The sequence below is a fragment of the Staurois parvus genome, unplaced genomic scaffold (assembly GCF_062004578.1).
Source record: "Staurois parvus isolate SC_StPar_1 unplaced genomic scaffold, SC_StPar_1.0 ptg001200l, whole genome shotgun sequence".
Classification (NCBI taxonomy): Eukaryota; Metazoa; Chordata; class Amphibia; order Anura; family Ranidae; genus Staurois; species Staurois parvus.
In genome coordinates this window covers 2333191-2350808 of record NW_028318996.1, presented here as the reverse complement: position 1 = coordinate 2350808, position 17618 = coordinate 2333191, and the positions used below count along the sequence as shown (strand labels likewise).

The following is a 17618-nucleotide window of genomic DNA, read 5'->3' as shown; positions in this document are numbered from 1 at the left end:
CAACAATTTATCATGGAGCTCAGTACCGGGACAGGTTTGTTCAGTGCTCAGGGCAAGGATGTGGAACTGCGGCCCCCTCCCCATTGCTAATGCATGCCGTAAAATGGGTGTGCCACCCTGCTTCCATTCTCTACCCCCTTGCTCCAGCTGTCCATGGTTGGCATAGAGCATGCACTGCACACGTGTGACCAAGCACATGCTTTCTACCACCAAGACGGTAGTTGCTTATGTGTGGTATGTTTTTCATGCCAGCTGTGGGCAGATGGGGTGAAGAGTGGGCATGCCTCCCACATTTTGAAGGTAAAAATGAGGCACATTTCAAGGGAACAGCAAAGCAGTTTACTATGCTTCAGTTATGAATGAACACATGAGCGATCAATACCTATCAGTGTTCATTCGGGAAATGTAAATATAACATTTTTACTGCTCCCACATCCTGAACCTGATCCTTCTGTGCCCACAACAGCTGCACCCCGTAGGAGGGAGCAGAGGAGAGCCTACAGTGCTGCCACAGGATTTAACTCGTTCTGTGCTCCGGGATTTAACTCGTTCTGTGCTCCGGGATTTAACTCGTTCTGTGCTCTGAGATTTAACTCGTTCTGTGCTCCAGGATTTAACTCGTTCTGTGCTCCAGAATTTAACTCGTTCTGTGCTCTGGGATTTAACTTGTTCTGTGCTCCAGGATTTAACTTGTTCTGTACTCCAGGATTTAACCCGTTCTGTGCTCCGGGATTTAACCCGTTCTGTGCGCCAGGATTTAACTCGTTCTGTGCTCCGGGATTTAACTCGTTCTGTGCTCCGGGATTTAACTCGTTCTGTGCTCCAGGATTTAACTCGTTCTTTGCTCCAGGATTTAACCCGTTCTGTGCTCCGGGATTTAACTCGTTCTGTGCTCCAGGATTTAACCCGTTCTGTGCTCCGGGATTTAACTTTTTCTTTGCTCCGGGATTTAACCCGTTCTGTGCTTCGGGATTTAACTTGTCCTGTGCTCCGGGATTTAACTCGTCCTGTGCTCCAGGATTTAACTCGTTCTGTGCTCCAGGATTTAGCTCATTCTGTACTCCAGGATTTAACCCATTCTGTGCTCCGGGATTTAACCCGTTCTGTGCTCCAGGATTTAACTCGTTCTGTGCTCCGTGATTTAACCCGTTTTGTGCTCCGGGATTTAATTCGTCCTGTGCTTCAGGATTTAACTTGTTCTATGCTCCGGGATTTAACTCGTTCTGTGCTCCAGGATTTAGCTTGTTCTGTACTCCAGGATTTAACCCATTCTGTGTGCCAGGATTTAACTCGTTCTTTGCTCCGGGATTTAACTCGTTCTTTGCTCCGGGATTTAACTCGTTCTGTACTCCGGGATTTAACCCATTCTGTGCTCCGGGATTTAACTCATTCTTTGCTCTGGGATTTAACTCGTTCTGTGCTCGGAGATTTAACTTGTTCTGTGCTCCGGGATTTAACCCATTCTGTGCGCCAGGATTTAACTCGTTCTTTGCTCCGGGATTTAACTCGTTTTGTGCTCCAGGATTTAACTCGTCCTGTGCTCCGGGATTTAACTTGTTCTGTGCTCCAGGATTTAACCCGTTCTGTACTCCGGGATTTAACTCGTTCAGTGCTCCGGGATTTAACCCGTTCTGTACTCCGGGATTTAACTCGTTCTGTGCTCCGGGATTTAACCCGTTCTGTGGTCCGGAATTTAACTCGTTCTTTGCTCCGGGATTTAACTCGTTCTGTGCTCCGGGATTTAACTCGTTCTGTGCTCCGGGATTTAACTCGTTCTTTGCTCCAGGATTTAACTCGTTCTTTGCTCTGGGATTTAACCCGTTCTGTGCTCCGGGATTTAACTCATTCTGTGCTCCGGGATTTAACTCATTCTGTGCGCCAGGATTTAACTCGTTCTTTGCTCCGGGATTTAACTCGTTCTGTACTTCAGGATTTAACCCATTCTGTGCTCCGGGATTTAACTCGTTCTTTGCTCTGGGATTTAACTCATTCTTTGCTCCGGGATTTAACCCGTTCTGTGCTTCGGGATTTAACTCGTTCTGTGCTCCGGGATTTAACTTGTTCTTTGCTCCGGGATTTAACCCGTTCTGTGCTCCGGGATTTAACTCGTTCTGTGCTCCGGGATTTAACCCATTCTGTGCTCCGGGATTTAACTCGTTCTTTGCTCTGGGATTTAACTCATTCTTTGCTCCGGGATTTAACCCGTTCTGTGCTCCGGGATTTAACTCGTTCTGTGCTCCGGCATTTAACCTGGATCTGGAGGGCATTGGGATTTCAATGAAATCTTGAGACGGTCCATCCTGTTCCGGGACAGTTCAGAGGTATGAATGGGCATGTTGGAACACGTGTGACACCAGTAGCTCTCAGAACAGACATGACGCCGTGGTCCATTAGTTTCCAGCCAGGGATCTAGAGTGTGACTGTTCACCACCCCTCCTGCCCACTCCGTGTCCCGCTCCGGGTGGAGCTCAATATTCCACTGTGTTTGGGAATCTCTAGTGTTTACTCACAAGTAGTTTGGCTCACTGGACGTTTGCTGATCAGTTGAAAAAATATGCAAAGCCTGAACCAGAAACCTAGGAGAATGATGGTGGAAAAAGGCTGAATTGGTCCATTGAATCTGCCCCATTTTCTTTTTTAATTTATACATATTTTTATTTTTTAGCTTTTTTTTTAGTATAGATCTCTGTTTGTCCCATGCATATTTGAATTCACTTACTGCTGACTGACTCACCACCTCTGCTGGGAGTCTGTTCCAAGCGCCAACTACCCTTTCGGTAAAATAATGCTATGAACCACACAGGTTATGTAGAGCAGCACAGTGATGATGGGTTGTCCCCAGAAAAGTAACAGAGGGGAAATCTTCCAATGGGGACACTGATTCTGGGGGCCCCAAGGAATTCCCTTAATTTGCATAGATTTCCTCTCCCTTCCTGTTTGGCTCTGGGACAGGAAGTGAAGGGAAATCTCCCCAATGGGACACAGAGAGCAAAATAAAATCTGACAGAGGTTATAATCCACACTTGTTCTATCCAAAATAAAAAAGACAGTTTTGCCTATAGTTTTACATTAATGTATAAGATAAATGACTTTCTACAACCCATTATTCTCCTCTCTCGAAAAAAATATAATTGGTACCAATTTTCACGTTCAATGAGAATTTCAGGGCACCTAAAACGTTTCTGAATGCCTCTTTGGTTCATTGTCACTGGGGCTGACAGTGAGCAAAAATCCAGAACTGTGCCAAGAACAGGCAAAGAGGGGAACTCTCCAATGGGGGCACCTGATCTGCTGACAACTGTCTCCCACTTTGGAGATATTTTTTCTCACTTCCTGTGACAGGTCAAGAAGTGAAGGCAAAGCTCCCCAATGGGGGCACAGACTGCATAGCAAAAACCCAAGTTTATAACCCTTCCCTGCTTGCTCCAAATTAGAAAATAAAGTCTTGGCTTTAGATATAAAAGTACTTTAATTTTGTTTTTCACAAATGATGTCATGTTGTTGGTAAGAATGAGGGATATACTTGATGTCAGGGTAGGGTGTCCATTACGGATGAAGTGGCGAGGAGCTCAGGTACGCTCAGGTACGCCTCCTGTTGGCAATTTATGTTACTGCACTACATTTCATATCCTGAAATAGAAATGTATCAATAATAATCATGTTTTGCTCTAGATATTTTTCTGTGTTTCCACTGCAATCATGTTGTCAGTGAAGACCTATAGTAATGTGTGTTGGACTGTCTATGTGTAGTGGTGGTCAGTGTACACCAGGCAAGGCTGCTGTTAGAAACTACAGGGCCCCATACAGCAAACCTGAGAGCCCCCCCCACACACACAGTTTACTATGCTTCAGTTGTGAATGAACACAGCGAGTAATCGGTAACGATCACTTATTGTTATTAGTCATCCTGAAGTATCCTATTGTGTGCTTGCAGTTACCAGTGGGTGGGTGGGGGGGGCACACAGAGGGACCTAGGCAACATGGGTAACCGTATGATGCACAGGGAGGATGATAGGTGCGGGGAGAGGGGCTGGGGGCTATTACTAAAATCAATCCCGTGTGATTTGTGGCATATTTACCGGAACCTTCCCATCCTGAAGGATCTTATTGTGTGCTTGCAGCTGCTGGTGGGAAGGAGAGGAGGGAAGCCGGCAGCACTGCAAGGGTGGGAGCACACAAGGGAGCCTGGTCAGCAGGGGGAAATGTACAATGCACAGGGAGGGTGATGGGTGCGGCGGGGGGGCAATTACTGGAATCAATCCCCTGTATGGTTCTCTCTGCAGCAGCCGAATATCAGCAGGAGAGAGAGGAGGAAAAGCCAGTCTTCAGCTGCTGCAGAGAGAACCATACAGGGGATCGGTTCCAGTAATTGCACTCCCACTGTGCCAATCACCCTCCCAATGCACATCCGATTTACCCAGCTTCCTGGGCCCCCCTGCTGACCTGGGCCCCATACAGGAGGACTGGTGGTACCCCCTTATCCATGGCCCTGACACCAGGGGTGGGCAACTGTGGCTGTCCAGCTGTTGCAGAACTAGAAGTCCCATCATGCCTCTGGGAGTCATGCTTGTAGCTGTCACTTTTGCAATGCCTCATGGGTCCAGGAAGGCCGTAGTTGCCCATCAATGGTGTATGCGGTGTATGTGGTGTTCTCGGTTTGTGTATAATGTCACTGTGCATGCAGGTCTGATGTGTCACCACAACTGGCAGGACCTTAGCTCCTCTTGGATTCCATCCCTCTGCTGGAATACAGCTAGAAATCTGGACTGCAGACCCTGTGAGATCATCAGTGTAAAGATCCAGTATAAATAGATATCATACAGGCACAGATGTCATTACACTGGAGCATATGAGCAGCAGAGTATGTAGCTGTAAGGAAAGTTCCTCCACTGAAGTCATCTGTTTAAAGGGCACCTGTCAGAATGGCTCCAATACAGCACTGGAAGCTGCCATTGCCCAGATGTCACAAATGGTGCTGTACCTGGGGTATAGCAAACTTCCTAAATGCCACACAGTGGCACGCAGACTCCAGAACCAATGCCGCCACTGGACGTTGGCCAATGGCAGCCCCAGCGCTGGATGGGAGTCTCTCCTTCCTCTAATTCCAATTTCTCTGCATTACCTCTTATGCAGGCCATACACGGGTCGAATTCTGAATTAATTTTCTTTAGAAAATCAGACATTTTGTGCGTTTTGTAACCCAATGGTGCCACCATTGATTTCGAAATTTGACCAACCAAGCCTTCAATTTCACTTCCTGCTGCTACAGAAGAATTTTCGTGGCCAAGAATTTTCTTTTCTTTCCAGGTCACAGCTCATGCTCAATTCTTTTTCAATTATATTTATTGTGCAATTCTCCCATCATTGATTAGAAATTAGTTTGTTTTTCAAAAAATTTCCAACATGCCTGATCACTCAAATTCGATGGTTGAAAAGAAAATTGGCCGTTTCTGTGGCCCACTAATGGTGCAAAACTTGAACAAAAATTCTTAAAAAAAGATTTTCTAAAGAAAATTCTTTCGGAATTCGACCCATGTATGGCTGGCTTTAGAACACAGAAAGGAGCAAACAATTAGGTATTACATCCTCTTTTCCAGAGACTATGCCTGGGAATGAGGGTGTGCTCACCAGTTAGAGAGTGGCATTATACTAAGTGCCCTTCCTAGATGAAACAAACCTTCCATAGGTTGCCCCCCTCCCCCAATTATATAATGATTAGCTGACATAGGAGATTACATTCTCCAGTCTGCTACTTGTGCTCATAGCCTCCAGCCTTTTGGTAGAAATGTCAACTACTTTACTGGCTTTTGGAATATGGAAGAGGTAAGGGAAAAGAAAATTTAGCCAAATTCCAAGCAAACCAATGTACCTTCCAAAGGATTTAAAATTCTGTCCATTCAGTTCTGAAATGTACAAAGCTCTGTTACACAGCACAGCCTTGTCTGGCAGGACAGGGGACCTGATTTTTCCCTCCTGTAATTAAGTAACACTTACGGGTCTTGTCCCTCACCCAGCCATTTACTGGACAGTGAAAGGTGAAACAGCTGACTGAGGAGCTAATTTCTCATTCATTCTGCTCTCTCCTCCTATCAGCATGGGCCTGGTTCACTCATGAGCATTGCAAGACAACTGATTGGCTGGCTGTGATGCTTCTTCCTGCCGCTGTCTGGGCTCTAATTCCAAGATGGAATTTCACTCTCAACCAACATTAACTATTTTGAAACATTTTGCTGATAGCATTAATACATAGATAGGAAAGTATATCTTATTTACTTGTTTTAAATAGTTTTTTTTTTTTGTAACTTTTTTTAGTTACTTTCTGGTTTCTATGCCTAGGCAAATTATGTCATAAATCCCAGGAGTCTTTAGGAGGGGGCAGCTAAGCACACCCTCCTGCATACATGCCTGAACTAAAGACAGATGGATTCCAGGAACTAAATGCTCCATGAATCATCTGCCCTTACTCAAGATGGCCACAGCCAGAAATTCTAGGGGTGCTTCTGTGAGTAGTTTATCAGCAAAATAAAGCATGGAGACATGGATGAATGGGGGAGTTTTCTTTGAACATTAAACATGAATTAAATGGTTTGTGATTACATACAGTTTAGTTCAGCTTTAATCTTTGAAAATGAAAGCTAGAAGCGGATTGCTTGACATGCAAAACCACCCCAAATTATGACTGCTCCAGTCTTTGTACATCCTCCTCAATGCATCTTCAAAATGCAAATATAAAAACATTTGTGATAACTTCAAAAAAAAAAAAAAAAAATGTCTCTGCCAGTCTTCTTCTTGCAGCCTCCTTGTTAGCACCCATCGTGCTGAAAGTCCAAAGGTCTTTTCTTCTTTCCTCTTTCAATTCCATTCTTGTTAGTTTCTCTTTTAGACGACAGCGACCCCTAGCTTGCAGCCAGTGTATAGCGCTGTCCCCGGGGTCCCCCTCCGCTCACTCACACATCTGTTCTGGAATCTTTACCGGCATCTGCAGTCATGGAAGACATTTACCTGATGCATGAAGACTTGCCTGTTCCCAGTTTTAGAAATGACATGACAAACATCAGCTGTTTTCTGACAATATTCCTGAAGTCGTTGAGTAATGAGAGGTACATAGAGGGCAGAGACACAAGTCCTATACATACTCTGGGCGCTTTATATTTCATGGGGGGGGGGGGGGGCAGCTACTGGAGTTTGTGAACAGGTCCCCAATTTGTGTTACTTTATAATTATTATGGATATATTCTGATTTTATATTAATCTATCTATCTATCTATCTATCTATCTATCTATCTATCTATCTGTTTCTCTCTCTGTATATGCTCTGTATATATATATAGAAAATTATCTATATGTCTATCTATCTATCTATCTATCTATCTGTTTATCTTTTTCTCTCTCTGTATAAGTTCTGTATATATATATATATATATATATATATATATAAAATATAGGTATATATATATATATATATATATATATATATAAAATTATCTATCTATCTATCTATCTATCTATCTATCTATCTATCTATCTATCTATCCTCTCTCTCTCGTTATTATGATTATAAATCTCATTATTATGATTACTATATACAGTATATATTATCTATCCATATGTATTATAATAATATAAATATAATTCTTTATTTTGACTTATATCATTATTATGAACATATATCCTGAAAAATGTATGACTCTAGTCTTCTAAGTAAGACTATGGGGTTGATTTACTAAGGGCAAACAGACTGTGCACTTTGCAAGTGCAGTTGCTCCAGAACTTAGTAAATGAGGGGAAACTCCTCATCCAATCATGCGCAATCAAAAATGTTTTTTTTTTCCTTTTGCATGTGATTGTGTATTCTTTGCGAAATGAATGTTCACTTCATTTACTAAGCTCTGGAGCAACTGTACTTGCAGGGTGCACAGTCTATTTGCCTTTAGCAAATCAACCCCTAAGTCTTCTTCCAGCTTCATTGTTAACAATTAGTGATAACTGTATATATATAAATATATTATTTTGTAACTCTGTAAAATGTTTAAATGCAATTATTGTGAAATAATAAAGCACAAAGCATACCGCGGAGATCCTGCAAAATGTGTACAAGGGTTCTGCAAACAGCCTAGAGCCACAGTGTGAAGGTAGTTGGGAGGACTCGTCATTCCATTCTGGTCATCCAGTACAGCCTAGTCCTGACAGCTCATCCAGTGCCTGCTGAGAAAGCCTCAGGGAGGACAGTTACTGAATGCAGAGAAGAGCTCCAACATCCAAACAATGTGCAGAGGAGAGCTGGGCGAGGGAGGGAGAGAACAGCTGCTGGGAAGAGGCATTGAGCCTTGCTGGCTCTTTAAACTCTGCCGGCAATGGAAGGAGAGGGAGGTTGTGTGTATATGTGTGGCTGATAATGAGCTACAAGTGGCAGAGGAGAGTCCAATAAGCCTTCACAGCACCTCCCAGAGAAAAAAAAAAGTCAATTTGCACAGGACAGGGATGTATATAAAGCCCAACAAGCGCTGATGTTGCCTGTTTGCAGACAGGTAGTGAAGCAACAATGACTGCAGCGCTGGGACACGGTGCAGCCTGAACATCTGGATTTTGTGGATGCAGAAGAAGCTGTGATTATTGGCTGAGGGGACGCCTGCCTGCGCTCCATTCTTATGGGCATCTTTTATTTCACTACTTTCCACCAGTTCTCTTCCTCCAGTATATTTCTAGCCCCCTTTTTGTGGTGGATACATTTTATTTTTCTTTAGCTGCACAATTCATCCCTTTCGCCTTTTTCTCCTTAAAGTCTATTATTTGCAGTCTCTGGACGGCTTGTAGCTGAGTCACCATGCAAGCACAGCTGGCTGTCACCTCTCTGCTTACTCTGGATTTGCTTTTCCTCTCCCCCTCTTTGTACGCCTGGTCAGATAAGGTTATGGTTACCCCCAAAAAGCTGGATCCTGACATCAATGGAAAACAATATTATAAAGAAGGCCATGAACAGGTTAAGGACAGAGGAGTTATATTCCAAATCTCAGCTTTTCAGGAGGATTTCTATTTGAACTTAAGTCCTGATTCTCAATTCATTGCCCCGGCTTTTTCCATGCATTTCCCTGGCACTGTCCCCAAACCGTCACCAAGCCTGAGACACTGCTTCTACTCTGGAGATGTCAATTCAGATCGGGATTCCTTTGCTGCTCTTAGCCTTTGCGGGGGACTTCGGGGGGCATTTGGCTACCAAGGGGTGGAATATTTGATCAGTCCAATAAAGAACGGCACGTGGGATCAGTTACAGGTTGGCCAGCAGGGGCCGCATCTCCTGCAGCGCAGGAGAGCACTGTTGCAGTCAGCAGACACTACATCAAGGTGTGGGGTCAGCTCTGGTTTGAACCATGGCATTATGGAAGCTCTTCAGAGATACAAAAGTTCCAAACATAGCAAACGCCATAACAATGGCACAAGAAGAGGAGGCCAGAGGTCCCGACGCTTTGCTTCTATCACCAGGCACGTGGAGACACTGATTGTGGCAGATGAGACCATGCTCAAGTTCCATGGAGATGACCTTCAGCACTATCTGCTCACTTTAATGGCCACAGCCGCTCGCTTGTATCGCCACCCCAGCATCCAAAATCCCATTAACATAGCCGTGGTGAAGTTCATGGTCTTGACAGATGATGGAAAAGGACCCAAAGTTACCACCAATGCTGCCATGACACTACGGAGCTTCTGTGCCTGGCAGAAGAAATGGAACAAAGTGAGTGACAAGCACCCCGAATATTGGGACACCGCTATCCTCTTCACCAAAACGGTGAGTCTGCATGGAGCCGAACACTTGCTGCATGATGTCCAGGAATCCAGATGGGTGATATATAGGTGTGTGCAGATACAGTACATTCATGATGTCATGAATCATTGTGGACAGATGTTCTCTGTTAATAAGTGGATATTTACAGCCAAAACATTTAATTGGGTTTTGGACAGAGTGTATTTTTATGTTCAATTGAGGTGATTTGCCTTCACTTCCTGTCCTGTAGGCACAAGACTATATGAGGGGACATATCTGAATAGTGAGGGAATTCCCTCGTTAGCTGGCCATACACTGATCAAAATTCATGTGGTCCAGCAGGGATCGGCCAAATTTCCATCAGTGTGTGGTCTCCCCTACTGAATACAATTTGTTTGCTTAATTCTCTTCTGTTGAAGGGATATATTGGAAAATTTTCCTCAATCAGCTGCTGTCAGAATTCAATGTCCTGATGGGGGAATTCCTCCATCTACTTTGTGCTGGCTGGCTGAAAAAAAATGAAAGATGTATGGCTAGATTTATACAGTTGGCACCAGAACAGGTGTCCCTATGGAATATTTTCCCCCTATACCTGGTTTGGTGACAACTCAATCTTTTGGATTCTCCCTCATTTTTAGTTCCAGTGACAATGGTGACCATAACAAATATAGAGGGTGAATCCCCCCAATAGGGACATAGCTGTAGAAATTTGTCAGGGTTTCTAATTTTTTATCACTTCATCCAAAACTGCTACACTGTGACATTAACTTGTCCAAAGTAGACCTGTGCATGGTGCACAATTCTCCATTAGGTTTTGTTTACATTTGGGTGATTAGGAATTGCAGGTAGAATCGGCGCTATTCTGCTAGGATTTCCAAATAGCAGCAAAATGTGTGAATGGCACCCAAAACAAAAAAGTGATTTTGCTGCAATTTTCACATGGCAAAACGTGCATAAATGTGGCAAAAAAGTGTAAAATTGTGCTCTACTCAGGGCCATAATTTGATCCCTGAGCTTCTCTGGTGTGACAAGCAAGCATAGGACAGCCAATTCAAGTGAATGGGTTGACCTATGTACAACACACGGAATCGTGTGTAAATCGCACTTTTCAAATTGCAAGTGGGAACTTGTGTTACCATTATGAGATATATGAATGAGGCCTAAATGCTGGATTACACCAGAATGCGGTGCAGGAAAGGAGCATTCCTTGTGAATTTGCTGCATCTCACTCAAAATGCACTGGTTTTGCAATCTGCTGCAGGTGCCAATGTAATGTTAACGGCACACTAAACGGATCACAAAATGTGGTGCGCTATGGGCACCAAATCACGTGATACTGTAGTACCATGTCATTTGGTGGTGAGCATTTTATAAAAGTAGTTCATGCACTACTTTCTCTGCGTTAAGAGGGCATTTTATTCTAAGGAATGGGCTGCAAAATTGCATTGCACGGGAATGCACGGGAACGGGTGCTGCGTTCCTGTGTGATCCTGATGTAAAACAGCCCCAAATACCGGTGTAGGTCTTCAAACTTCCTCTGAAGAGACTAAAAAATATGCAAGAACTGATCTGCAGGACAGTCCTGACATCTGCCTAGAGCAGCCTTTCTTAACCTTTTTACCATGAAAGAACCCTTTTCTGTCTCAGGGAACCCCTGCTAATAATTGCTATGTCTACAGCCCATGGTACATTAGTCTGATGGACAGTGGGAAGAATAATCCTTACACTTGGTTATTGTGAAAAACTCCCCTTACAGATAGCTAAAAAGAGCAATGGTGTCAGTGGTTACTTATCTGAGAAACAGAAATTGCTCATTACTGCAGGAACCCCTAGAAACCTCTAGAAAACCATGGGCAAGGCTTACCTAGAGCATCCGAAGATGGCAAACTGGTCCTAGCAGTGAATGGCACGAGGCCAGTCTGTAAGCAACAGGGATGAAGTAGTATAGTAGCTCCTAGCTGCCGATCAGAAATCTTTCTTGGTCCAGACTCTCCTAGCCCAATGTTAGGACACATTGAAGTTTATACGGCTTCATTGAATGAGTACAAACTGTATGTGACCTTGTATAACATTTGAGAATCTCTTCATCATTAGGTCAGTCTTGTGTTTATATCAGCCTCTCCAGGGCTTGTGCACCATGTTCACAGAGCAGAAGTAAACCCAGAGGACGGATCCAGATAACAGTTTACTGTAGTGACAGTGTGGGCAGATTGGTGCTTGCTGAGATTTGCAGCAGCTGGCTATTGTCAGGTTATATAGGGATGGAGGGTGGATGATGGATGTTGGGAGATTAGAGGAGCATCATTCCTGGAGCTTCTGACACCACCCCTGCTCTCATCCACACTCACACTGGGTCCAGCAGGTTTACATAAGAAGGCAGAATGGAATCTGTTATTGTAAGTGTAGGAATGGTGTGATGGATACAGACAGCGTCTGCTCTTATCTGGAGATGGCATGGAACTCTGAAACAGGAGGCTGAGATACAGTACAGGCCTGCACACCAAACAAGCCAGGCTGCTGCTGGTTTATATAGCACCAACTCATTCGCCCATTGGTCTGTAGATCTGTTAGATGTGTCAACCCAAACTTTGTGTACAACATCAAGATCAAAACCCAAGTTTATCCTGGAGCACATTTTTTAGAGTAAAACATATCTTGCCGTCCATCACCAGATCTGCCTATACATTGTATATTCTAGTATGGGCAGAACAACAGGAACAGCCTGCTCCATCACCAAACCTGCCTATACATTGTATATTCTAGTATGGGAAGAACAACAGGAACAGCCTGCTCCATCACCAAACCTGCCTATACATTGTATATTCTAGTATGGGAAGAACAACAGGAACAGCCTGCTCCATCACCAGACCTGCCTATACATTTTATATTGTAGTATGGGAAGAACAACAGGAACAGCCTTCTCCATCAACAGACCTGCCTATACATTTTATATTGTAGTATGGGCAGAACAGGAACAGCCTGCTCCATCACCAGACCTGCCTATACATTGTATATTCTAGTATGGGCAGAACAACAGGAACAGCCTGCTCCATCACCAGACCTGCCTATACATTTTATATTGTAGTATGGGCAGAACAGGAACAGCCTGCTCCATCACCAGACCTGCCTATACATTGTATATTCTAGTATGGGCAGAACAACAGGAACAGCCTGCTCCATCACCAGACCTGCCTATACATTGTATATTGTAGTATGGGCAGAACAACGGGAACAGCCTGCTCCATCGCCAGACCTGCCTATACATTGTATATTCTAGTATTGGCAGAACAAGATTTGTAGCCGTTTTTATATATTTTTGTATACTGGCATGAATGAGATCTGCTTATTGTAAATAATTCTGAAGCTCAAGTAAAAGATGAAATATTAATGAGATGAATGATAATTATGAATACATCATTAAAGTGGTTATAAAGTCAATTCATTTTTCACCTTATTTAATTAAGGTAAAAAATGTTACATGACCTGTTTCTTCCCCCTACCAAACACTTACCTGAGCTGTGCCCATCCGCAGCAGAACTGCTCTCTCTTCCTCTTCTCGCAGGATAGATTGAGAGGAGCGGGAGCCATTGGCGTATGACAAGCTGGATTAGGCAGCATCAAGGTTGCCAGCATGTCTGCACAATCTTCCTTGAAGTGGGCACGCCCAACCCAGAGTGGTCAGTGGCTACTCTGCATGAGGCTATAAGCCAACCTGTGCTTGATCACTGATGCTCTATCTTCCATTCTGGCATGCCCTTCCTAACACTCAAACTATAAAGAATATTTCACCAGCACACCTTGGATTTTATATCAAAGTCCAGAGTATATAATGTCTATAAAAGCATTATTGTTGTCTCCACAAAGACAATTTTCCACAAAAAGCTTTTGCCCTGCTTTCAAACTGTAGTTCCATATATCTTTCAGGCAAATGAAAAAAGCACAGTTCCTTCATATGCTTGACTAACACGTTTCGCCATGCAAGGAACATATCTGCGGATTATTGAAAATGTCTTTGTCAAGACAGAAATGCATTTGTGGATATTATACTCAAGAATAAAGACACAAAATAGCGAAGAATATCTAGAGATTAATTTATGCTTTCACGGTAAATGTTGAGTGAACTCGAAAATGAGAGATTTATGACATCATAAGTTGTGACATTTCAGAGACTTGCAGGACCCATCCATTGGCATGATTGTCACATAGTAAATCAGCAGTCACTGAACCACAGTATCAGCCAAGACCCTTTTGATAAGGTGCGCAATGGGAAAATTTCAACTGTGCCTGAGACTGATTATGTATTGGGGTGAGCTGTATGAAGTGTTCATCATCTCAGGCTTTGTGTGTAGGTTTGTATAGACATCCCTGATTTTTGTTCCCTCTAATGAAAACAGCAACCTCAGAGTCAATGCAAGAACAATGTCCAGGTAGATAAGATTTCATGTAAAATCTTTGAGTTAGTGGCCTTCCAGTCCCACACATAGTCTATTACTTTGTACTTGGAATGGTTGTCCACCTTGATGGATGAATAACCTAACAAGGGTGTCCAATGTCGGTTCACCCCCATAAAGAGAGAGAATTATTAAAGTTTATCTAAGGACAAAACAGGTTTGTCATGTTGGATAGAGTAAGGAAAGGTCCTACAGGAGGGGTCTCACATCCTGTCCTGTAGAAATGACAGGAAGTAAGAGAAAATTCTTGTTGTGATGGGTGGGGTGTCACTGGAACTTGTGTCCCCATTGGAAGATATCCAAAAAAAACCGATTACATTTTAGCCTCACTTTCAGTTAAATTGACAGTGGCCACTAGGACAACCCCTAACACTGGGTTTCAACCCACCCACACTCCATCCAAAACTAAAAATAAAATTTTAACTCAAAGGCGTAGTCTACCCAAAGCGGATCTTACATCCCCATGAATGGTAGAGCGTTAAACCACCTATTGTTTTTATCTCTCAGTGACTCCAGTACTAGGTTATGGCTGGTACACACGGGCTGAATATCAATGACATTTGGTGGCCTGTCTCACAGAAGCGGCTCTAATGAACGGCTTTTATCGAAGGGACATACTTGAAAAACCAGTATCCAGTCAGTGCTTGCATTCAGTGCCTGTGAGTGCTGATCAGTGAGTTCTGGTGGTGGTGGTGCTGGGGGGGGTGGTCCCCCTTTCAGATCACAATAGCTCAGAGAGGAAGATCATTGCACTAACATTGCTTCATTAATATGCAGACCTCTCAGTTTTTTTCTATACAGCCTACTGGCTGGGAAACAAAAAGCTACCCATGTGTACCTAGCATTATTTGTGCTTTTGTTCCCAGATCTGCACATTTCCAAAGACAATACAAGGAGCTGCCTGCTGAAAATTTAATTTATTGTATATTATGCTGGGTATAACAGGAACACACCACAGTGGGTGGGAATCAATATATGACCTTGGACATCAAAGTGTGAGTCCCCAGCAGATGTAAGAAGGCTGTGGGTGAGCCAGCCCAACGGACTCCAGCAGAACCGGATAATAGACATGATTTGGCCTTCCTGCTCCAGCCGCCTTAAGTATAATTACATGCAACATGTATACGAAAACTAAAAGCTGGAGTTTGGTTTCTTTAGAACAGCAACTCAACCAGGGGCGGACTGACAATTCATGGAGCCCCCCGGGCAACTGGGGATCATGGGGCCCCTGTGTCCTTGCCCACACTCAAAACACACCCAAAAAAAGCCTATAAAAAGGTACCAGGGGCATTTTATGGGGCCCCCTACTGACCCCGGGCCCTCGGGCAGTGCCCGAGTGCTCGAATGGTCAGTCCGCCCCTGGACTCAAGAATGAAATGTGGTGCCCATCTTCCAGTAACCCCACGTGTAGTGGGATGTGAGCGACTATTGAACGTGAGGTGACTCCATGGGTTTATTATTACCAGCGGTAGTTGGGTTCTTAGTGGAAGGTTAACTGAGCTTTATCCAATTATTACTGAGCCATTGTAAGCATGAAACGAAGAACTAGTTCTGCATCTTTCTGTCTTGTCACTCTGCTACCTGTCAGGTACGGATAACCCGCAGAACTGTACGTACCTGTCTGTCCCAGGCTGAGGACAATCCAGACTGATGGGCCCTGCAGCTACATGACTCACTCCAAGACCCTCTTCATTTCCAGGCTCATTCATGGAGCTGTAATCAAACAAAAGCTGTTCAGAGTCTTATCTCTAGCTAACAGAATCCTGAAAACCTCTGTACATACCCCTCCACTTCCCTGTCCTCATCCCAGCCAAGAATAACACAACATGGAAGTCAGAAAGACGAGTCAGCTGGGTGGAAAGGTGGTGAAGTTCTGTAGAGATGACTTCACTGTATCTTTGCACAAACGTGGCTTTTTATAGTGTTTTTGATGCTGTAATCTCCTGTAGGAGAAAAAATGTTACTAAGCTTACAGAGTGCATGAGGTCTTATATTGGAAGTCCAATACTGCTGCTATCACAGCTCCATCCTCCTCTTTCTCTGTGTCAAACTACTGCTGATGGGGCTGTTCCTGGTTCCTAGTTACCTGAAAAATGCAAAGGGACATTTCAATCAGAACTGTTAAATAAAAGGATATTTAAACCCAAGAACAAAAAATGTCATGTTGTGCAGCTCACCAGTCCTGAGATGTGGTGGCTGCACTAGTTTTCTTTTTTAAGGCTCGGAACATTTTCAATGTTGATCTTCTGGGTCCCACTCAGATTCCATCTATGCAGCTTCCCCCTCTGCACACTGACCACATGCACTACCCCCATTCATAGAATGCCTTTTGCTTTTTTTTTAAATGAATACAAGGGTGATTTTTTTACTAAAGCTGGAGAGTCCAAAATCAGACTCACTTCTGCATAGAAACCAATCAGCTTCCAGGTTTCATTGCCAAAGCTTCATTGAACAAGCTGAGGTTAGAAGCTGATTGGTTTCTATGCAGAAGGGAGTCTGATTTTGGACTCTCCAGCTTTAGTAAATAAACCCCAAGGTGTCCTCTGATTGGACGAGGTGGAGATTGTGATGTCATCACCCCTCCTCTCCACCTTGTCTAATAAAGAACACCTTATATACACTGAAAACAGTAAAAGACATTCTATGAATGGGGGCAATGATGAGCGGAGACCACCTTGGAGTTCAGATGTAACTGTTTTTCTATAATAAATGTGTAGGGGTATGATCAGGGGCGGACTGACCATTTGGAAACTCGGGCACCACCCGAGGGCCCGGGGTCAGTAGGGGGCCCCATGAGATGCCCCTGGTACCTTTTTTATAGGCTTTTTTGAGTTTGGGCAAGTACACAGGTACCCCATGATCCCCTATTGCCTGGGGGCCCCATGAGTTGTCAGTCCTCCGCTGGGTATGACATCTGAGGGGTGTTCACACAGTCATACACGTGGCTTTATATAACGGATGTATTTTACCAATAAAGCATTGATGTTACGTGTTTATAAGCAGAGGTGGGAACATTTTATCATGAACAAATAGGCTTGCAGTAATATTTAAAGTAGAACTAAAGGCACTATACTTAAAGTGATTGTAGAGTTATTTTATTTAATAACAAACTTGTCTACTTACCTGCTCTGTGCTGTGGTTTTGCACAGAGCAGCCCCGATCCCCCTCTTCTCGGGTCCCCTATCAATGCTCCTGGCTCCTCCTCTTTTCTATGTGCCACCATAGGAAGCCACCTCCTATGGTGGAACATGTGCAGGATTGATCCTGAGGCATGCTGTGTGTGTCTATAGACAGCAAGAGCCACTGAATTTGATTGACAGCAGCATGAGCCAATGAGGAGCGAGAGAGAGAGAGAGAGAGTGAGAGAGCAGTGGTGCTGCTCTTGGGCACAGCGCTGGATCGAGATC

The 17618-nt window shown here is 43.9% G+C and overlaps 1 protein-coding gene and 1 long non-coding RNA gene across 3 annotated transcripts in view; one reads left to right on the top strand and one right to left on the bottom strand.

Annotated features, from left to right (window-relative positions):
* Window positions 1–6542: 6542 nt before the first annotated feature.
* Window positions 6543–8510, bottom strand: LOC149438269 (uncharacterized). 2 transcript variants are annotated; one of them, XR_016307936.1, is made up of 2 exons: window positions 8071–8510; window positions 6543–7021 (listed from the first exon to the last, which is right to left on the bottom strand). It is a non-coding gene; the product is annotated as an uncharacterized LOC149438269 (long non-coding RNA). The 2 variants fall into 2 exon arrangements; XR_016307937.1 differs by having other exon boundaries at window positions 6543–6979.
* Window positions 8394–17618, top strand: part of ADAMTS15 (ADAM metallopeptidase with thrombospondin type 1 motif 15) — a 77910-nt gene continuing 68685 nt past the window's right edge. The window contains exon 1 of the mRNA XM_089660074.1: window positions 8394–9784. Coding sequence (XP_089516200.1) covers window positions 8825–9784 — 960 coding nt within the window. The 5' untranslated portion in view covers window positions 8394–8824. The remainder of the gene's footprint in view (window positions 9785–17618) is intronic.